At 40.4% G+C, this 20,005-nt stretch overlaps 1 protein-coding gene across 1 annotated transcript in view; it reads right to left on the bottom strand.

Moving 5' to 3' along the window:
* Positions 1-20,005, bottom strand: part of LOC126235040 (DNA polymerase nu-like) — a 213,925-nt gene that overhangs the window by 85,333 nt on the left and 108,587 nt on the right. The window contains exons 6-7 of the mRNA XM_049943776.1: positions 17,595-17,771; positions 17,162-17,292 (exon numbers count right to left, since the gene is read on the bottom strand). Of these exons, the coding sequence (XP_049799733.1) occupies positions 17,162-17,292; positions 17,595-17,771 (308 nt within the window). The remainder of the gene's footprint in view (positions 1-17,161; positions 17,293-17,594; positions 17,772-20,005) is intronic.

The following is a 20,005-nucleotide window of genomic DNA, read 5'->3' as shown; positions in this document are numbered from 1 at the left end:
TGTCTCATCAACACTGACATGGACACTCTCACAGGAACGGACAATTGCGTCATGGTGAAAACCATTGTACTGGGATGCCTTATTGAGGCAGCAAGCATGGCAGGAGCAGCACACCAATTTAATGTTGGCAAAAATGCTGGGCCAGTAACTTCATGTGCATCACATCTTCCAATGTAACACATGAAGGAGATGGGGGATGCAGAGTCAGAGAGGGAGCAGTATGCAACTCAGCTGTCAGAGCCCTACAAGACCAATGTTAAGATGCCCTTCATGGTTTTGAGTGAGTAGGGTCAGGTTATAAGAAATATGCTCCAGATATTCTTTCTTACCACTGACAAAACCTTCCTCAGCCAGCACTGGACCAAAGGACAATGCTGGGGCTACTTCATGCACCATTATGAGGAATTCATCAAGGGTCATTTATAGGCATTGATCCAGGGCAAAACAAACAGTTTCCTGGCTATCAAATCCCATGTTGGTGCCAAGAGGGTGGTGGGACTGTTACACCTCTCACAGGGAGACGCTTGATAAACAATAATAAGGAACATGTATACAGAACATAGGTTTATTACAGCCTCAGTGAGAGATTTATTAACAAAAGAAAAATTCTTCTCAATAAAAAATAATGCAACTTCTCAGACAATAACAGGCACATACCTGGAATACACAGTGAATAAATGTAGTGGGACATGAAGACTATGCCACTGATGATCCATAATGATGGAGGTTGAGCATTTGGCATAGCTGGCCGACAGATACGTCTCAAGATATTCCTGGAAAGTCATAGGTCCCACTGTGGTGGCTTCTGATTGAGCCCTGACTGATGGGCTGCTAAGAGCTGGCACAAAGAGCTTTGGAGGACTGAACGGCCAATGCCACCACATATGGCCGAGGCGTGTAGGAATTCATGCCGATACCGTTCTGTACACAAGACACATTGGAGAAATTAAATCCCTGATAGGGAGGAACTCTAGTGGCACTTGTCCTGCTGTCTGTCATTCTTGTTATAATGGATACAGCCTGGGGAGGCAATGCATTGTACATACATAACCCTGTGAAGCTTCAGTTTCTGAGGGGTTGCCAATCCATATAGATGATCTTCAGATATATGGAATCCCTTCCCCATAAGAGGATGAGAGAGACAGTAGTTGATTTTGCCATCAGGGTCAATTTACATGGCAACAGCAGGGCCCCTTGGTAGATGTTGGTCCCAAGCACTCTGCTCAACATCAATTGGTGTTGGCCAGAGCTTGGTCAATGGAAGACCACCCTTCACAGGGGAAGACAAAGGAGCCATCAGAAGTGAAGCCTGCGCAACAATGATGTATCCAACAGATGCACATTTACATTTCACAGTCTTTTACTTTCACTGTTCACAACCCCCTAATATTACACAGTTATATGGCCAGTGCACTATTGTTTTAACTTTCTATAAGCCTCATTAACAGTTTGCAGGCAAACATCCACATACTGCTACAACAGTTTACTGCTGAATATCTATGTGCAGTAAAAACATAACCACAAAGTTCACAGTTCTTGAAGAATTGAAAGGTACATATGGAGCAGACACTGTCATTGCTTTAACACATGGCCTAATTGTGTTACACTTATTTCACTGTTCAGTTCATGCATTGTTGTCATTCTAACCAACACAGGTTCCTCATCTGAAACTCAGCCGTGGACTGACTGTCTCATGACCAAAAATCGGTCCCTTATATATCCTCAACAATAATAGGTGCTGAAACTAAACATTATTCTAAGTTAAATTTATGGAAATTACAATTAAAACTTAACTCATTAAATTAACTGAATACATAAAAAAATGTGTTCCATTTAACAGTTTCTCCTACTACAAGGCTTAGGGTGAATTATTTGTTTAAATGACGAAATTAAAATATATAGTTACATAAACAATACTTTTGACAAAACTGTTAATTACTTTGGAATTAATGAAGGGCTGGGTTCGCTAACATGTTTTCGAATAGAGCCAAATAAATACTTAAAGAATGCTAGGGTTTTGCCTTACAAATGTCTTTATTTATTACAGAATTTATACTTCTTTGTAAGTCAACAACAGACCTTAGTTACAAAACAATTACTGTTTTCACCCTATAACAAAAGATACTAACTAGGAATAGTTGAAATAAATTAGAAAATCATTTACATACATAAAACTAAGCACAAAATTAGATCTGGTGTTATATTCTTTAAAACTGAAGGCCAACCTTTCTCTTTTATGAAAATACAGATTATACTTGCATATGTTAATGGTAATTAGTCAAAAGTGAAAAATGAATTTAAAGATGCAGATGGCAAAACAAGAAGGGAAGTAAAATTATCCCAGCTTGATTCATCACAACTTGGAACAAGGAAAGGCCCGGAGTTTGTGTTCGTTGCCAATGGTAGTTTTCTAGGGCAGACTTGCTTCAGATGTTTGCAACAGCGTGAACCATTTGGGAGTTGCATTTGAACAATTGCCTGTCCCAACAGCTGGGTCACTAGAGCTGGAGTCCAATGGTGGCATTGTCAGGAGAAAGTTAGGACACAGACGGCATCACAGATGGAAAAGTGATGCACAGACGACCTCGTAATGGAGGCTTCTTTGGCTACCATGGGTGGAGGAGGGAGAGAAGTGACAACTGCAGCTATCCATGCAGTTGTTCATCTGGACTGGTCCCCTCCTGTGCTGTCAATTGAGAGGAGGCCAAAAAGGTGAAGAGTGTATTGTACAGAGAGTGGTGATGGTGAAGCTTCAATAGATCATCCTTAAATGTTTGAATGAACTGCTCCACCAGACCACTCAATACTGGGTGGAAATGTGCTATGTGGACAAGAGCATTTCTATTGGATGCATGGAAAGACGTGAACTCGGCAGACTTAAACTGAGGCCCATTGTCCATGACTCTTGTTTCTGGCAGACCTTTGATCAGAAAGATGTGGTTTAAGGCTTGAATCACATGCTGAGATGATGTAGAAGACATCTGGGAGATGTATGGAAAACTAGATCCTGCATAGATCACGATCAACCATGAATGGCCGAGAAAATGGCCTGCAAAATCCAAGTGTAGTCGTGACCATGGTGTTAATGTCTCCAGCCATGGAAAGTAGCAACTAGATGGGGCTGCTTGTTTGCTTTCACAAGTTGTGCACATGGCCACCAAGGCAGCAATATCACTATCTATCCCCTTCCAATATACATGTTGCTTCGGCAGGAGTATGATGGTATTATACCTGAATCACTTGGCGAAGCAGGTGTAAAATATGGCATTAAAGAGAGGATGGGATGATGACTCAAGTCCAGCCATTTTTGCCCTGAAGCAACAAGACACCATTGAGGGCAGAGAATTCATGCCAGTGGTGCTAATAACCTTGAACATCTGGGCTGACTATCTGCTGGGAGTCTGATAGCCATCCCCACTGGACCAGAAGGAGAAATTCATGAAGAACCACATCCTCTGCAGAACACTGGGCCACCAATTTAGCATCAATAGGGAGTGAGACAAGAGCTGCTTCATCTTCAGTATCTAAGTGGGTACAGACTTCCAGACTGGAATCAAAGGAAGAGTCCTGACCTACCAGCAACCATGAAAGTAGCTCAGTGTTGGCATGGCGAGTTGTACAATGGCAGTGAATTTCATAGGAATCACGGACAAGAAACAGAGACCATCATTGGAGGCGGCAAGCTGATTTTGTGGGGATGTTGGCATCAGTGCGAAATAGTGGCACTAATGGTTTGTGGTCAGTCAGTAGGATAAAATGACATAGTTAGGGAATTTTTTTAAAGCAAAGACAATGACTATGGCATCTTTTTCTATTTGTCCATAGCTGCTAATTGTTCATTTCACTCCACCAACTATATGCAATGGGATGGCTCCTACACAATAAGTGGATGCATCCACCTTGAAGACCACAGAAAGTGACAGATTGTAAGCCATCAGACAGATGGGCTGAATCAATGCCTGCTTAAGGGCCTGGAAAGTGTGGTCGCTAGTAGTGTCCCAATTACATGCCACATTCTTGCATAAGAGACAGTGCAGCAGAGAAGCGACAATTGCACCATGGAGAAGGACCTTAACAATAGTAATTCCGGTGGCCCAACATGGATTGAAGTTGCTTAACATTTGTCAGTGGTGATAAATCCTGCATAGCCTCAACGTATTTCAGCATTATCTAGATTCCTGAAGTGCTGTGGATATGATCCAGATATTCCACTTCAGGACTGAAAAACTGGCACTTCTCCCAGTTACAATGAAGATTTGCAGCTTGGAGGAAGGAGAAAAGAGCATCTAGGTTATCAGCCAAGTCTTGTATGGACCGTCCTGCAATTTTGATGTCATCTAGGTAGTTGGCTGTGCCCAGCACTTCCTGCCTAATGTGTTCCAAATATTGCTGAAATATCACTGGGGCACTCTCAATACCAATAGGGATGCAGTTGTAGCAGAAGAGACAGAAGGGTGTGTTGCTTACCAGCAATTCACACAACATCTGATCCAGCAGAAGCTGTAGATATATATCCTTAAGGTCAGTTTTCATGCAGACCTTGTGCCCAGTCAGTTGGGTAAGAATATCGTCCATCTTTGGAATAAGGTAAGCATCCTCAATGGATTGTGCATTAATCGTGTTCTTGAAATCACCACATATGTGGAGGAAGCCATCTGATTTGTCGACCGACATGATTGGTGTTGTCTACTGAGTTTTGGAAACAGCCATCAAGATGCTAGTGTCTTGCAACTTATCCCTCAGGGTGAATGAGACGTTCCTAGCCTCAAAAAAGTGGGGCATGGCTGTTGGGAGGAGGATAATATGTGCTTCAAAACCCACACTGCCCATAGTACAAGGTTCAAATACTGAATGATACTTCTCATGAAGAGTGTAGAAGTAAGGATTGTCAGTGCCCGGCTGGATGCCACTGCTCAAATTGTGCTCTTCTAGTCCCAAACCTGCAAAGATGTCAAGTCTTAATAAGTCTGTAACACCTGGGTTATCACTGACAAGGAGGTGCCCTTTACAGATAATTGTCCCACACTGGAAGAGGGCTGTGAACTGTCCGTTGACTGTGTGATGAAGCAAGCTGGGATAATGGTAATTCTCCTCTTGTTTCTCCATCTGCCTCCTTTAAATTCGTTTTGTTACTTTTAATTATTTACCATTAGCATACATGAATATAATCTACATTTTCATAAAAGAGAAAGGTTGGCCCTCAGTTTTAAAAAATGTAACACCAGATTTAATTTTGTGCTTATTTTTATTTATGTAATTGATTTTCTAATTTATTTTGGTTATTCCTAGTTAGTAACTTTCATTATAGGGGTAAGTCATTAATTGTTTCGTAACTTAAAAGTCTATTGTTGACATATAAACAAATATAAATTCTGTAATAATTGTAAACATTTGGAAGATGAAATGCTAGTATTCTTAAAGTATCTATTTGGTTATAGTCAGAAACATGTTAGCAAAGCCAGCTCTGAATTAATTCCAAGTTTATTAACAGTTTTATCAAAAGTATTGTTTGCATAACTATATATGTTAATAAACAAATAATTCAGCCTAACTCTTGCAGTAGAAGAGACTGTTAAAAAGACGAAATTTTTTTATGTATTCAGTTAATTTAATAAGTTAAGTTTTAATTGTAATTTAACTTTGAACAATGTGTAGTTTCAGTACCGATTATTGTGATGATGCGTAAGGGCCCAATTTTTGGTCATGAGACAGTCAGTCCATGACCGAGTTTCAGACAAGTAACCTGTGCTGGTTAGAACAACAGCAATGCTTCATTTAACTGTGAAATAAGTGTTAAACATTTAGGCCATGTGTAAAAACCAATGACAGTGACTGCTCCATACATACCTGATTATTCTTCTAAAACTATGAACTTTGTGGTTAGGTATTACTGCTTGTAGATGTTCAACAAGAAACTATTGTAGCAGTATGTGGAGTTTCGCCTGCTAAATATTAATGAGGCTTATCGAAGGTTACATAATAGTGCACTGGCCATATAACTGTGTATTATTAGGGGGTTGTGAACAATGAAATTAAAGTACTGAAAAACATAACTGTACATATGTCAGCTACATCATTTAAAGTAGTCAGTGTCGGAATCCACAAACCCCATTTTTCAGCCAGAGTAGCAACGAAGTAAGTCGACACTGAGGACAACAAATGAAATAAATAAAAACAGGAGGAAACACCACAACTTCCACTACGTCATTGCTTGTAACTGCAGAGGCACTGAAAGAATGGTTGCACTAGAGGAGAGCCTAACAACTGGTAGGTGTTCCATATGATGGTCAAGGCAGTAGAACGGGTGTCCACTTAGAGGTCGATAGGGTGATCATTGACAGAAATCTGGAAGGACTTTTGTTGATCTCTGGACAGGAAGAATGGCATGGACTTGAAGCGCCTCTGGGGCCACCATGCCTGATTCCTCCATCAGGAAAATATTCACTTGAGCTGAATCCATATGCATCTTGGTGGAGGCCTGGCAGACCTCTACTTTGTGACCTGTCTTGCCACAGGAGAAACATTTGGCATGGTGAAACTAGCACTGGTACCAAGGATGCGTGATGAAACAGTTAATGGAGGAAGGCAACTGTTGGGGGCTGTTGGCAGGGAATCTCCATTTACCAATAGGTGGAGAGTCTGTAGGGAACAGGGGCTGCCAATTTAGCAAGCGGGACAATGGATCTTGTATGGAAGTTGGCGCAAAGATGAACTGCTTGAAAGCTCAAATAATCTGAAGACAATCATCCAATGTGGGGTCTATCAGTTTCAGGAAGTCCATCTGAAGCCCTTCATCAGGTGAATGTACCAGGAGCATGTCCTAAATGTGTAACATGGCGTGAGACTGTTTATGTGCTTCATTGGAACACCAAAATTGGCATTCCCGAGAAAGACCTTGGAGTGTCGTGATCAATTTCCAGTAGAATTGACCCCCTGCTTATGGCAGCGGAAAATTTTATGTTGTGGCACAACAGCATGGCCTTCAAGGCAAAATATTCTTGCAAGCAAAATTAGGCAAAATTTTCTTGCAAGCAAAATTTCACTTCCTTGTATGATGCTGCATGTGGTTATAATTCAGATTTCTGAATGAGTTGGTAAACCTCTGGTCCAACATAGACAAGGAGAAATGCCCTATGATGGGAATCACATGAGATACCAAACACCAGAAAATGCTGCTTAAGATTTTAATTTATTGTCAAATGGGGGAAAGGGTAGAGTTCCACCACAAAATCCTTTAGCCATGAGGGACAGCTGAGAAGGGCATTGGAATCCATTGGTAGACACTGTTGTAAACCTCACTACCATGGTGACCAATCTTTATGGGACCACCTGGATCCAAATATCTCATCGCCACTGCTGTATCTCCATGGGGAGATGCTTGATAAGCAGTAATAAGAAACAGGTAAACAAGAACAAGAGTTTATTATGACCACAGTAGAGATTTTTAATAACAAAGACAAAACTGTCACAATGTTGTACAAGAACCCATCCATCAACAGTGTTAATGGCAGCGTATATGGCATCAGACATGATGCTGCCTTGATATCATCCTTTAAGTGCTGAAAAGCCTCTTGACAAAGTGGTCAGCTACACAAGTTTGATGCCCTTTTTCGCAGCTGATTAAGAGGGTGCATGAGCTGCACCAACTGTGGAATAAACATGGCATAGTATGTGATTTTACACAGAAACAACTGCAACTGTTCAAGGTTATTAGGGACTGGTATATTGATAAATGCATCAACGTGGTCATGTGTGTGCATGATGCCCCTGTGGCTGAGAATGTGCCCAGGTATTTGACACTGGTGGCAAAGAAACTGCAGTTTTCTAAATAACTGATAGTTTAAACATTTTTCTGGAGCCTTTTAAAAAGGGACTCAAAGTTCTTGTGATGTTCTTCGTGTGTCAGCTTCATATTGATAATGATTTCAAAATAATTAACACAATGTGGAATACACTGATTCACTTATTCTAAACAATTTTGAAATATTGAATAAGCTGAATGATGTATTTAAAATTAGCAACTGACATGAAACATCATCAAGGGGCAGCTGGAGATACATGTCCTTTAGATCCATCTTTGAACAATACTGAGCCTCAACCAGTTTATCTGACAACTCACCTGGGCGAGACATTGTGTAGAGATCAACATTACCTTGAAAGTATCTTCGGGTTTACTGCCGGATCCTAAAATCAACTTGACTCGATATTTCAGTGACCCAGCTGATCTCCATCTTCAGGAAAATGCTGCTTATGCTGATGAGTCCTGCTGAGAACTGATGCCAGGCTGCAAATCGACGTCCTATATAGGGCACGGTTCAGTACACGGAGCATGCACCGCCCATCACGGATGCTGCCCTCCAAGACAGGGAGGTGGCGCCGCCCTTAGTGGAACACTGGTGGAAATGATATGTCACACTTGGGGCCTCACCGAAGAACATTCAATTTTGATGCGAGACAATACAGGATTCCACATCAGGCTAAGAGGAAACCCATTGTCTCTGTTGATTAAATTATCCGCCAACCTAATTTCAATCGCCTCTTTATAGACACTGTTCCAAAAACCAGAGAGGTTGGCGACTAACACAGTTTCATCAAATTTCATACTGTGTCCCTCATTTAAGCAGTGTTCTGCTACTGGCGATTTTTCCGGCTGTTGTGGTCTCGTATGACGGCCATGTTCCACACACCTGTCATGCACTGTGTGAATCGAATGGCCAACGTAAGCTTTCCCACACTGACACGGAATTTTGTACACACCAGGTTTCCTAAGCCCCAAATCATCTTTCACAGAGCCTCCAGCATAAGGAGGAAAGGCCACCGATCTATGTTCCTCTTCGTGCACCCCTGGAGATGGTCCAAACTCCATAGCCCGACGAATCTGCTTCTTGGAGTATCCATTTTCCTTAAAAACAGCCATTAAATGCACAAGTTATTGGGTTAAGCTATCTGCGTCAGAAATGGCATATGCTGTCCTTACCAAAGTCCTAAGGATGCCACTGCATTGGTGTGGTGGATAACAACTCTTAGGATGCAGATACGAATCTGTGTGCGTCGGCTTTCGGTGAACACTGTGTCCCAAAGTACCATCTGGAATCCTTCGCCTACTGAGATGTCATCGCTTACAAAACCTGGCAGTGTGGTATTGAGTCAAGTTGATTTTAGGATCCAACAGCAAAAACGAAGAGGCTTTCAAGACTTATTACGCCGGGAAAGCCTAAGTAATCAGATCAACATTAGATTGGGAATTAATAGTGGACTTGAAATCACCACAGATACATAATGACCCAATCAGTTTTTTAATGAGTGCCATAGGCATTGTCCATTGGCTGGTATTAACTATGGAAATAAAGCCTTGGTCCTGAAGCCATGCAAGTGCTGCCTGAACAGCATCACAATCCACAAATGGAAGTGGGTGAGTCAATCAAAATTAAGTCACTGCAGAAGGATGGTGAGAAATGTTAGCCATAAAGTTATGTGCAAAACTGAGTGCTGATTCAAAAATCTCCTTATATGAAGTGGACAGGGCGTAAATATCAGAAAAATACACTTTGTCTAACACTAAATTAACTACCTCCCCTACTTGGAATCCAAAGCCGGTAAAGGCATCCAAGCCAAAAAAGTGAGTAGCATTAGGGGAATGCACGACTATCAAAGTTAGTACGTGTTCAATTTTTTAGTATAACAGTGCATTACAAGCAACACTGCAAAATCAGACACGACCAAAAACTTTGAAATTAAAAGAAGAATTTAAAGATAATTTGCAGCATTCCTCGCATGAAACAAATGAATGTTATGAGCAGATCAGCAAAGAATTTTGAAATAAGACGTGAATTTTGAGTTAGCAAAGCTCATTTTGTCATTGGTGATGCTCACATGAGAAATATAGCTTAATAGCACTGCTGGCAAGCAAAGCTAAAATCTTTCAGTTCAACCACTTTTATGCCATATAGAATTTTCTCTTGGCAAGCAGTATACCTCTCTAAACAAATGTTAACATCAAGGTTGTACTTTTAAAGATGCCACTAATCTTTAAATTTTGTGCACTCACAATGTCTAATTCCAAGATGGCTGAACAGCAAATCTGTACTATCCTACATTCAAACAGGCTGTTTACTTTTTTTACAGAGTCACAAACAAAAAGTCACTATCTAAGTTCAGATATATTTTTCATCACACATACTTCAACTCATGTCATGCAGAAACAATAACTTCTCTCCAGTTTCACAAGCAACTTTTTGTCTCACACTCGGCCCACTGACTGTATACTGACATATGTCAAGAACCACATTTCTCAGGCCTCTGCAGTTGGGGTTGGTGGCTTAAACAAGCCAATTATAGGCCTGTATATGTTTCTGATTCGAATGTTCTCTAATCAGCAATCTACAAATGTCTTCAATTTCCTGAAAGAGATCATGAACTGCTTTCCCATTTGGGCAGTTAGCAATTCATATCACTTTTATTTAGATAGATACAGAAGGTATCCGTCTTCAGTCCAAGTTCCACACCTTCAGTAATAAAATCAGATAACATTAATTTAAAAAAAAAGAGTTATGGATCAGATTTGTCTGATGTGATAAGCTCTGCCTGATCCATGTTTTGAGTATCTGTGTCCTACTACAGCCTCTTACGCAAAGCTACCAACCGATTTTCCCCCCACAAGGTTATGACACATACTGTATTATTGCAGTGAAACTATGCTGAAGTTAGGTGTTACTTCGCAAGTACATCAGTTGGTTCAGTTAAGAAAGTCATCAATGGAGTAAAAGAAGTTGACCACCACTAAATCCATTAGGCTTCTCTTCAACTGTCCTATGTTGCTAAGAGGCCAGACTGAAACTTTCTAGGATAAATATGCAAGCATTGTCTGCAACATGACGTATCACGGCACTTCACTGAACATAAATTTGAATGTTGTGCAGGGGCAGTTGAATTTAGTGAAACTAAAATTCTAATTGTTGTTGTTTATAGCATTTCTGCTCAAGCTAGAAAGGGTTCTTGATTCACTTTATAGAAAGTACCAGAAATTAGTTATATGTGGTGACTTCAATAGAAATTTTGTATATGATGGTGCAAGAAAAAGGATGTTGGTTGCAGGCTGTGTTTTTTCCAGGTATGGTGCAGGGGAACAGTAGCACAAGCCACAGACAATATTTTTATTCATTCTTTGTTACTAGATGGGCATTCTGTTAGTAAAAGGGTGAATGCCCTTTCAGACCATGATGCACAAATTTTAACACAAACAGGCTTTTGTACTCAAATAAATGGAGGAAAGTTAATCCAACAACAATAGAGAGTTTTTTAAACCTCGTCAGGCACAAGAGTGGCAGGATGTTTATAGTGCCAATAACATAGATGATAAATATAATGCTTTCCTTAACACATTTCTCATGCTCTTTGAGAGTTGCTTTCCATTAGAATGTTCTAAGCGGGGTACTAGCAGTAAAAGGCATCCAGGGTGGCTGACTAGTAGGATAAGGATATCATGTAGAACAAAGCGGGAATTATATCAAAATGTTAGAAGTAGTCACAATTAAGCTACAGTAGCACATTACAAACAGTTCTGTAAGGTGCTTGAAAATGTTATTACAAAGGGAAAGAGTATGTGGTATGCAAATAGAATAGCTAATTCACAGGATAAAATTAAAATCATTTGGTCAGATGTGAAGGAAGTGTCTGGTCAGCAGCACAAGATCGATGATATAAAGTCAGTTCATAGTAAAAATATTTCTGTTACTGAGAAATCAGATATATGTTAAGTATTTAACTATACCAGAGAAGGAAAGTTGCTACTCACCATACAGCAGAGCTGCTGAGTTGCGATAGGCACAATAAAAAGATTCACACAATTTTTTCCCACCCCCCTTGTGCATCCATTTCGTCCTTTTCACACGTATTTGGGTGTATTTTTGCGTAAGTTTTCAGATGTAGTTCTACTTTCTTAGGTAACTTTTCGCATTTTTTGCACCAAAATGGATCCTTGCTCCTTCCATCTGTGTCAATACAGAAAAGTTTCCTTATCCCTAGCCAGATCCCAGTCCCATACACTGTTCCTGCGTTGTTGCTTGGCTCATGAAACCCCCCCTAATGGCCATACCATCAAATTACCCATCTCTGGTTGCCACCCCTCCTTCCACAATGACCTCCACCTGTTCAGATTCCGCCAATCCTTAGCCCTCACCAACATAGTCCTGCAAAACCATATCAACCAAGCCCAATCCTCCTTGCAGTACCTTCTCTCCATCCGCAAAATTCTCCTGCTATGCAATCCCAAATTCCTGTAATCCATAACACACATTAAAACTCTTGCCCTGCAGGAACTTGAGCAACATGCACAACGCCACTTCAAAAAGCTCTCCATCCTACTCACTTCCTACTCCCGCCTCGGAGTACCACTGTTCACCACTTCTACAACCATCTCCAAACCTCCCCCATGCCCCCTCATAGCTGACAAACCCTGTCTCACAGACCTACTACATTTACCCCACCCTCCAAAACTCCCTCCCACAACCACACAGAACCCAGAACCTAAACAGACTCGCAACACAATTATGAACCTTTCCTCCAGAAGCCTTAGTCCCACAGAAATATCAGTCCTTTCCAAAGCCCTCACCTTATGCCCCACTCCCAAATTCAACCATGCAGGACTAGTTAAAGACCTTCTCTCCTTCTCAGGGTCCCTTCAGTGGAAACACTTTTTCGCTACCAACCCGACCAATCAGACTCAATCAAAGATCAATATTGAACCTTGCCTAACTCAGTTCACTCCACCATCCAGCCGTGATCCACCCCCACTGCCTCCAAACCATCCCCCGTTTACTTTCCAGAATTTCTTAACCTCGAAACTTGCTGCAACATCATTCCCAAATCCCTCAACGTGCAAACTAACCTTACATCCGCAGAAAGAACCACAGTCCACCATGTAAAAACTAATCCCGACATTATAATCCTACCTGCTGACAAAGGCTCCACCATCGTTGTTTTGAACCGCAATGATTACGTGGCAGAAGGACTCCATCAGCTGTCAGATACTTCCACCTACAAACCATGCCACAGTGATCCCATTCCAGTAATCCAGCAGGATCTCCAATCACTACTCAAATCCTCAGGCCCATCCCAGAACCTCTCCCCAGAGTCCATCTCTCTACTTACCCCTACCCCTCCCCACACTCCCACCTTCTACATGCTTCCTAAAGCCCATAAACCCAACCACCCAGGACGCCCCATTGTGGCCAGGTGGCCAGTTACTGTCCCCCCACTGAGAGAATCTCTGCTCTCGTAGACCAACACCTTCAACCTATTACCCGGAACCTATCCTCCTATATAAACGATACCAACCATTTCCTCGACCGACTCTCCACAGTTCCTGTCCCTTTACCACACGGTGCCCTGCTCATCACTATTGATGCCACCTCCCTGTACACTAACATTCCTAATGCCCATGTCCTTACTGCTGTCGAACACTATCTTTCCAGACGACCTATGGATTCCAAACCAACAACCTCCTTCCTAGTCTCCATGACCAACTATATCCTCACCCACAATTACTTCTCCTTTGAAGGCATTACCTACAAACAAATCCATGGTATGGCTATGGGCACCCACATGGCACCATCCTATGCTATCCTATTCATGGGCCATCTAGAGGAATCCTTCCCAGAATCCTAAACCCCTCACCTGGTTCAGATTCATTGATGACATCTTTGCTATGTGGATTGAAGGTGAGGACACCTTATTCACATTCCTTCAGAACATCAACAACTTCTCCCCCATTTTCTTCACATGGTTCTACTCAACCCAACAAGCCACCTTCCTAGATGTTGACCTTCACCTCAGAGATGGCTACATCAGTACCTCTGTCCATATCAAACCTACTAACCACCAGGAATACCTCCACTTCGACAGCTGCCACCCATTCCATACCAAGAAGTCCTTTCCGTACAGCCTAGCCACCTGTGGTTGTCTCATCTGCAGTGATGAGCAGTCCCTCTCAAAATATACCGAGGGTCTCTCTGAAGCCTTCACTGGCCGTAATTATCCTCCCATTCTTGTACAAAAACAAATCTCCCGTGCCTTATCTTTCCAGTCTCCCACCACCTCCCAAAGTTCCACAGTCCGGCCACAAAGGAGCATTCCCCTCGTAACTCAGTACCATCTGGGACTGGAGCAACTGAATTACATTCTCCGCCAGGGTTTCAATTACCTCTCGTCATGCCCGGAATTGAGAAATGTCCCACCCACTATCGTTCCCACCCCTCCTACCATGGTATTCCGCCATCCACCTAACATACACAATATACTCGTACATCCTTACACAACCCCTACCTCCAATCCCTTACCTCATGGCTCATACCCCTGTAATAGACCTAGACACAAGACCTGTCCCATACATCCTCGTATCACTGCCTACTCCAGTCCGGTCACTAACATCACCTATCCCATCAAAGGCAGGGCTACCTGTGAAACCAGTCGTGTGATTTACAAGCTAAGCTGCAACCTCTGTGGTGCATTCTATGTAGGCATGACAACCAACAAGCTGTCTGTCCGCATCAACGACCACCGACAAACTGTGGCCAAGAAACAAGTGGACCACACTGTTGCTGAACACGCTGCGAAACATGATATCCCTCATCTTAATGGCTGCTTCACAGCCTGTGCCATATGGATCCTTCCCACCAATACCAGCTTTTCTGAATTGCGCAGGTGGCAACTTTCCCTGCAATACATCCTATGTTCCCATAACCCTCCTGGCCTCAACCTTCGTTAATCACTGTCCTCACACATCCAGCCCCCTCCTTGTTCCCATTCCAGCATTGCACAGCCGTCATTTCACCGCCACACCTAGTCTTTTAATTTCTTTTATTTCTCTTCTTTCTGCTACTTACCCCCCCCCCCCCCCCCACCACCACCACACCTTCACTCCTGCCCTCCATCTAAACTGCAACACTTGAGTGTCCACCACTCCCACCATACTATCCCTCCCCCTCCCCACCCCAGCCTCCTCCTTACCCCCGCCCAGTCACCACTCCCATCATGCACTGGTGCTGCTGTTCGCAGTCTGGTCTCAGCTCTCTGAGACTACAGACGTGTGTGCAACTTGCGTTTATGTGTGTGTGTGTTTCTACTGCTGACAAAGGCCTTAATGGCCGAAAGCTTTAACTGTGTGAATCTTTTCATTGTGCCTATTGCGACTCAGCAGCTCCACTACATGGTGAGTAGCAACTTTCCTTCTGTGGCATTGTTACATTCTACCCTGGATTTTCCATTGTTTGAAGTATTTACCATTTTCTGAGCATTGCTGGTGAATTAAATAAAAATTTAGTTTCTACAGGGAATCATATAACACTCTCGGCAAATGCCTTTCTGAAATTGATGTCTGAAATACTCCTCTGTGATACAGACTAGGGGAAGATTGAGTCAGTAATTAAATCACTGAAGACTAAGGACTCTCATGGATATGATGGAGTGCCTAGCAGAATATTAAAGTACTATGCTGCACATGTTAGTGCTGTATTTTGCTATATTTGTAATTTTTCCTTTAGGAATGGTCAGTTTCCTGAATGATTGAAGTACTCAGTAGTAAAGCCGCTTCATAAAAAAGAAGAAAGGAATAATGTAGACAATTTTAGACCTATTTCTACGCCATCAATAAAGTTATTGAAAAGGCTATGTATGTAAGGATAATTGATCATTTTATATCACACAATTTGCTATCAAATGTATAGTTCGGCTTTAGAAGTCGTATAACAACTGACAATGCTACATTCTCTTTTCTCTGTGAGTACTGGATGAGTTATACAAAAGGTTTCGAATGCTAGGCATATTTTTTGATTTAACTAAGGCATTTGATTGTGTTGATCACAAAATATTGCTCCAGAAATTGGACCATTACAGATTATGGGGAGTAGCTCACAACTGGTTCACCTCTTATTTTAACAACAGACAGCAATGTTGAGAATGGCTGTGATGTGGATACTGAGTGGGGTACGGTCAAGTTGGTGGTGCTGCAGGGATCATTTTTGGAGCCACTCCTGTTCCTTATTTATGTAAATGATATGCCCTCTAGTATTACGGGTAGCTCTAAAATATTTCTGTTTGCTTGGTAGTAAATAATGTTATGTGCAACATTGGCTAGATTTCAAATAGTGCAGTTAATAACATAAGTTCATGGCTTGTAGAAAATAAACTAATGTTAAATCACAGTAAGACTCAGATTTTACAGTTTCTAACACACATTTCAACAAAACCTGACATTTTAATTTCACAGAATAGTCATAACATTAGCGAAAGTGAACAGTTCAAATTTCTAGGTATTCAGATAAATAGTAAACTGTTGTGGAAAGCCTATGCCAGTATCTTGTTCAAAAACTTAATGCTGCCTTTTTTTAGTATTCAAATGGTATCTGAAGTGAGTGATCATTCAACACAAAAATTAGTCTACTTTCCTTATTTTCATTCGCTTATGTTGTATGGTATTATATTTTGGGGTAACTCTTCCCATTCTAAAAGGATATTTTTGACCCAGAAATGGGCAGTTTGGGCAATAAGTTGTATAAGTTCAAAAATCTCTTGTCGACCTCTGTTCATGAGTCTGGATATTTTGCATTGGCCTCTCAATATATATATTCCTTAACAATTTGTATATTCCTTACCAATATATATATTACTTACTGCCATTTATTGTTAACAATATTCGCTTATTCCCAAGAATAAGCAGCTTTCACTCAGTTTAATATTCGGCAGAAATCCAAACTGCATTTGGATCAGACTTTCTTAACTCTAGATCAGAAAGCTGTGCAGTACACTGCTGCATCCATTTTCAGTAAGCTACCACTAGAATTCAAAAATCTTAGCAGTAATCCACTCGCTTTCAAATTGAAATAGAAGAGTTTCCTCATGGGTCACTCCTTCTATTCCGTCGAGGAGTTCCTTGAAAAATTAAGCTGATTCTTATTGTATTGTTGACTACATTTACTTAAACTTATGGCTTGACTTTTTTTGGGTTCATAAACATTTTATTTTTATCTCTTATTACTTTTATGTTGTAATTTCATGTACTGACACGTTCCATTACCTTGGAGATTTGTTCCTCAGTTTGGTGCTATGGAACCTGACATGTAAATAACTAAATAAATGAATTTCCAAGTAATACAGAAATTCTTACCATGAAGGAAATACTTTCCCCTCAACTACCTGCTGTAAAACACCATCAATGAATGTTGATTTGATTTTCTGTAGGTGCCGATATTGCAGCACTGTTCCAGGAAGAGGGTGCCATGGTTTAAGGAGACTTAGCTACAATAATGGAAAAAATAAATAAATAAATAAATTATAAGTATCCATACATGGCTTTAAATTGTTATTCAATTGTACAAATATAAACATTTTAAAATAAAAATATATTCATGATTGTAAAAATGAAAGACAAAATATAATTCAAATAATGGGCAACTACATTCTATTGTACAACAATTCTAGGTATTTCCTGAACTGATGATAATGTACTACACTTGCTTATGTAAACTATTATATTTTTAATAATTGTATAACAATGTAGGTGAATTTTGATGCATATATACAAGAAAATGGAGTCTTACCACGTGCTCAGAAGTTGACTTTTGACCAAGTTTTGCAGTTTCTCTCACTTTAGTATTGCTTTTCTGATCAAGTTGAAGTTCTTCATACAGTATATTTCGTAACTGTTGTGGTGAATTCATTTGAAACTTTCTTCCTGCCTCTTTATATGCCTGTTCTTGTAAATTATCTAAATGTTCCTGTAGAAATGATTATTTCAAAAGCTTTGAGAGAAAAATACCATCCTTATGAGTGGCTCTCATATGGGCACTAATTTATGTTCTCTTCTTCATCACATATATATAATGAAGATACAATGCTACTGCGGATTGAAAATTTATGTGTTTTAGTATTCAATGTGTACCAGCATAGGCTTAAATAATACACTTTACTGATATCTGTATTTTCCTTATAATTATTGTTAGTAAATTGGACATGTAATTCACATGGTATTATGATCAGGCAAGTGATTATTATCCTGAATTGCTTATCTACAGATTGATGTGTTATCACAAAATAATAATGGATGGATAAAAAAGAACTTTCTTGGTATTCAGTAACAATTTTCGTTCATTCTGTGTTTGGCTTTTAGCTGACTAGGCTGTCATCAAGTGGCAACTAACTGTAGTAATAAGGTGATTTTGCTAAAGTCTTCACAAATGAACTTGGTTAATGCATGAGAATATTACACCTTTCACACAGATCTCTTGTAATCCCTATAGACATATATGATATAGCCTCTGCTACAGAAACTTGTACAAAACAGTTATTCCACTTCCAAGACATTCTCAACAGTCAGTCTGGTGGCATGGTGGTTATTTCCCTTCTCAGTATCTTAGTATCTGAAATTTTGTGGATAATTTTCAATAAGTATTACATCAAGAATCTCTCAACTGCAAAATTACATGCTTGATCAGATATGTGGATATTGGTCTGTGCTTGTGAACTGGTACAACCAAATGAAACACTGATAAGGAAATTAAATTCATATTTAAAATATGCATTTTTTCTTCTTCTTGGATCTTAATGTAGGTATTAGAACATACAAAAAGTTGTTTAGCATTTATAGGAAAAATGACAGTATTATTTAAATTTATTAGCCAGCCTTGGACCATAAAAAACAATTACCTGTTATAACCATTTAAACTGAACTAAGGAAACAATTTAAGTAAATTAACATATTTAATATACTACAGTGTAAAAAAAGCTCTCTTTCCATATTATTATTTGACCCTCTGTTAATACACTTCCTTTTGTTGTTGAAAAGGTTTTAATGTTTGTAGGTAAGGCATTTCCAGAGGATGGTAGAGATGTTGCTAGAGGCCCCTGTGATTGAAACAAAGTCATGCCACTGTCACTACAAAGTTTCTGCTGAATCTACAATTTTGTTACTAATGACATGATGGGAATTAGGCTCATTGTGGCTTAGTGTCTCCCTTCGATTTCATAAGACTGTTGGAGATTTTTATTCCCTGGTTGTAGTTACTATGTTATGAAGAATATTGTCAGGTGGCACTGAAGCAGTGTGTACAGTTTCCTTGGCCAGAGTGTGTATGTTTTCATTTCCTTTTATTCTGTTGTTCATTTTCACCAATAACATGGTGGTCATCCTATTTACTGGGAAAGCTCATACACTGCTTCTGTAACCTAATATATTAGATAATTTGTGGCATTGTTTATGTCGTAACATTTTAACAGCATCAATGCTGAGCATGAGTCTGATAATATTATCATTGATTCTTCTTGCACTTCTTTTGCATATTTAAGTCCCTCTAAAAGCACTACGAGGCCTGCAGTGAGTATGGACATAACTTCTAGGAGCTTGAATTTGCCTCCTCAATTAGTCTTGCCATCTGTGAATGCACTTGCTGCCACGTCTTTCTGTTTCAACCCATCTGTGTAGATCTGTCACAACAATGGTCACAGACAGTTATTAATACTGTAATCTCTGAAAGCTCCCAGTGACTACTAAGTTATAAATACACAGCATTCCACTACATGGGACATTGCCTCACATCTGTCCCATTTTCCAGAGGTAGCCAACTGAAAAATACTTCCAGAATTCAGGAAACAACCCCCTAGACTGTGGCCAGCCATTTCTCTGCAGTGTCTTTTCTTTCACGAGTTCAAGTCTTGACAGGTATGTGGTAGAACTTTGGGGAGTTTGGAAGGTAGGTGAAGAGATACCAGTGGAAGTAACTCTGTGAGGGCGGGTCAAGAGTCATGCTTTGGTAACTCAGTTAGTAGAGCAGTTTCCCACGTAAGGCAGTGGTCATAGTTTCGAAATCAGGTCTGGCACAGAGTTTTAATCTGACAGGTTGAAAATGTGATGAACATCTTCCTCACTGCTGCATTCACATTAAGAAGACATGATATGTCTAGACAGTAGAGATGTTGCTAGAATCTCCTGTGACTGAAACAAAGTAATGCCATT

This window comes from Schistocerca nitens, chromosome 2 (assembly GCF_023898315.1).
Source record: "Schistocerca nitens isolate TAMUIC-IGC-003100 chromosome 2, iqSchNite1.1, whole genome shotgun sequence".
Taxonomy (NCBI): Eukaryota; Metazoa; Arthropoda; class Insecta; order Orthoptera; family Acrididae; genus Schistocerca; species Schistocerca nitens.
Note: the sequence above shows the minus strand (reverse complement) of the source record. Positions and strands in the feature narration are given on the sequence as shown.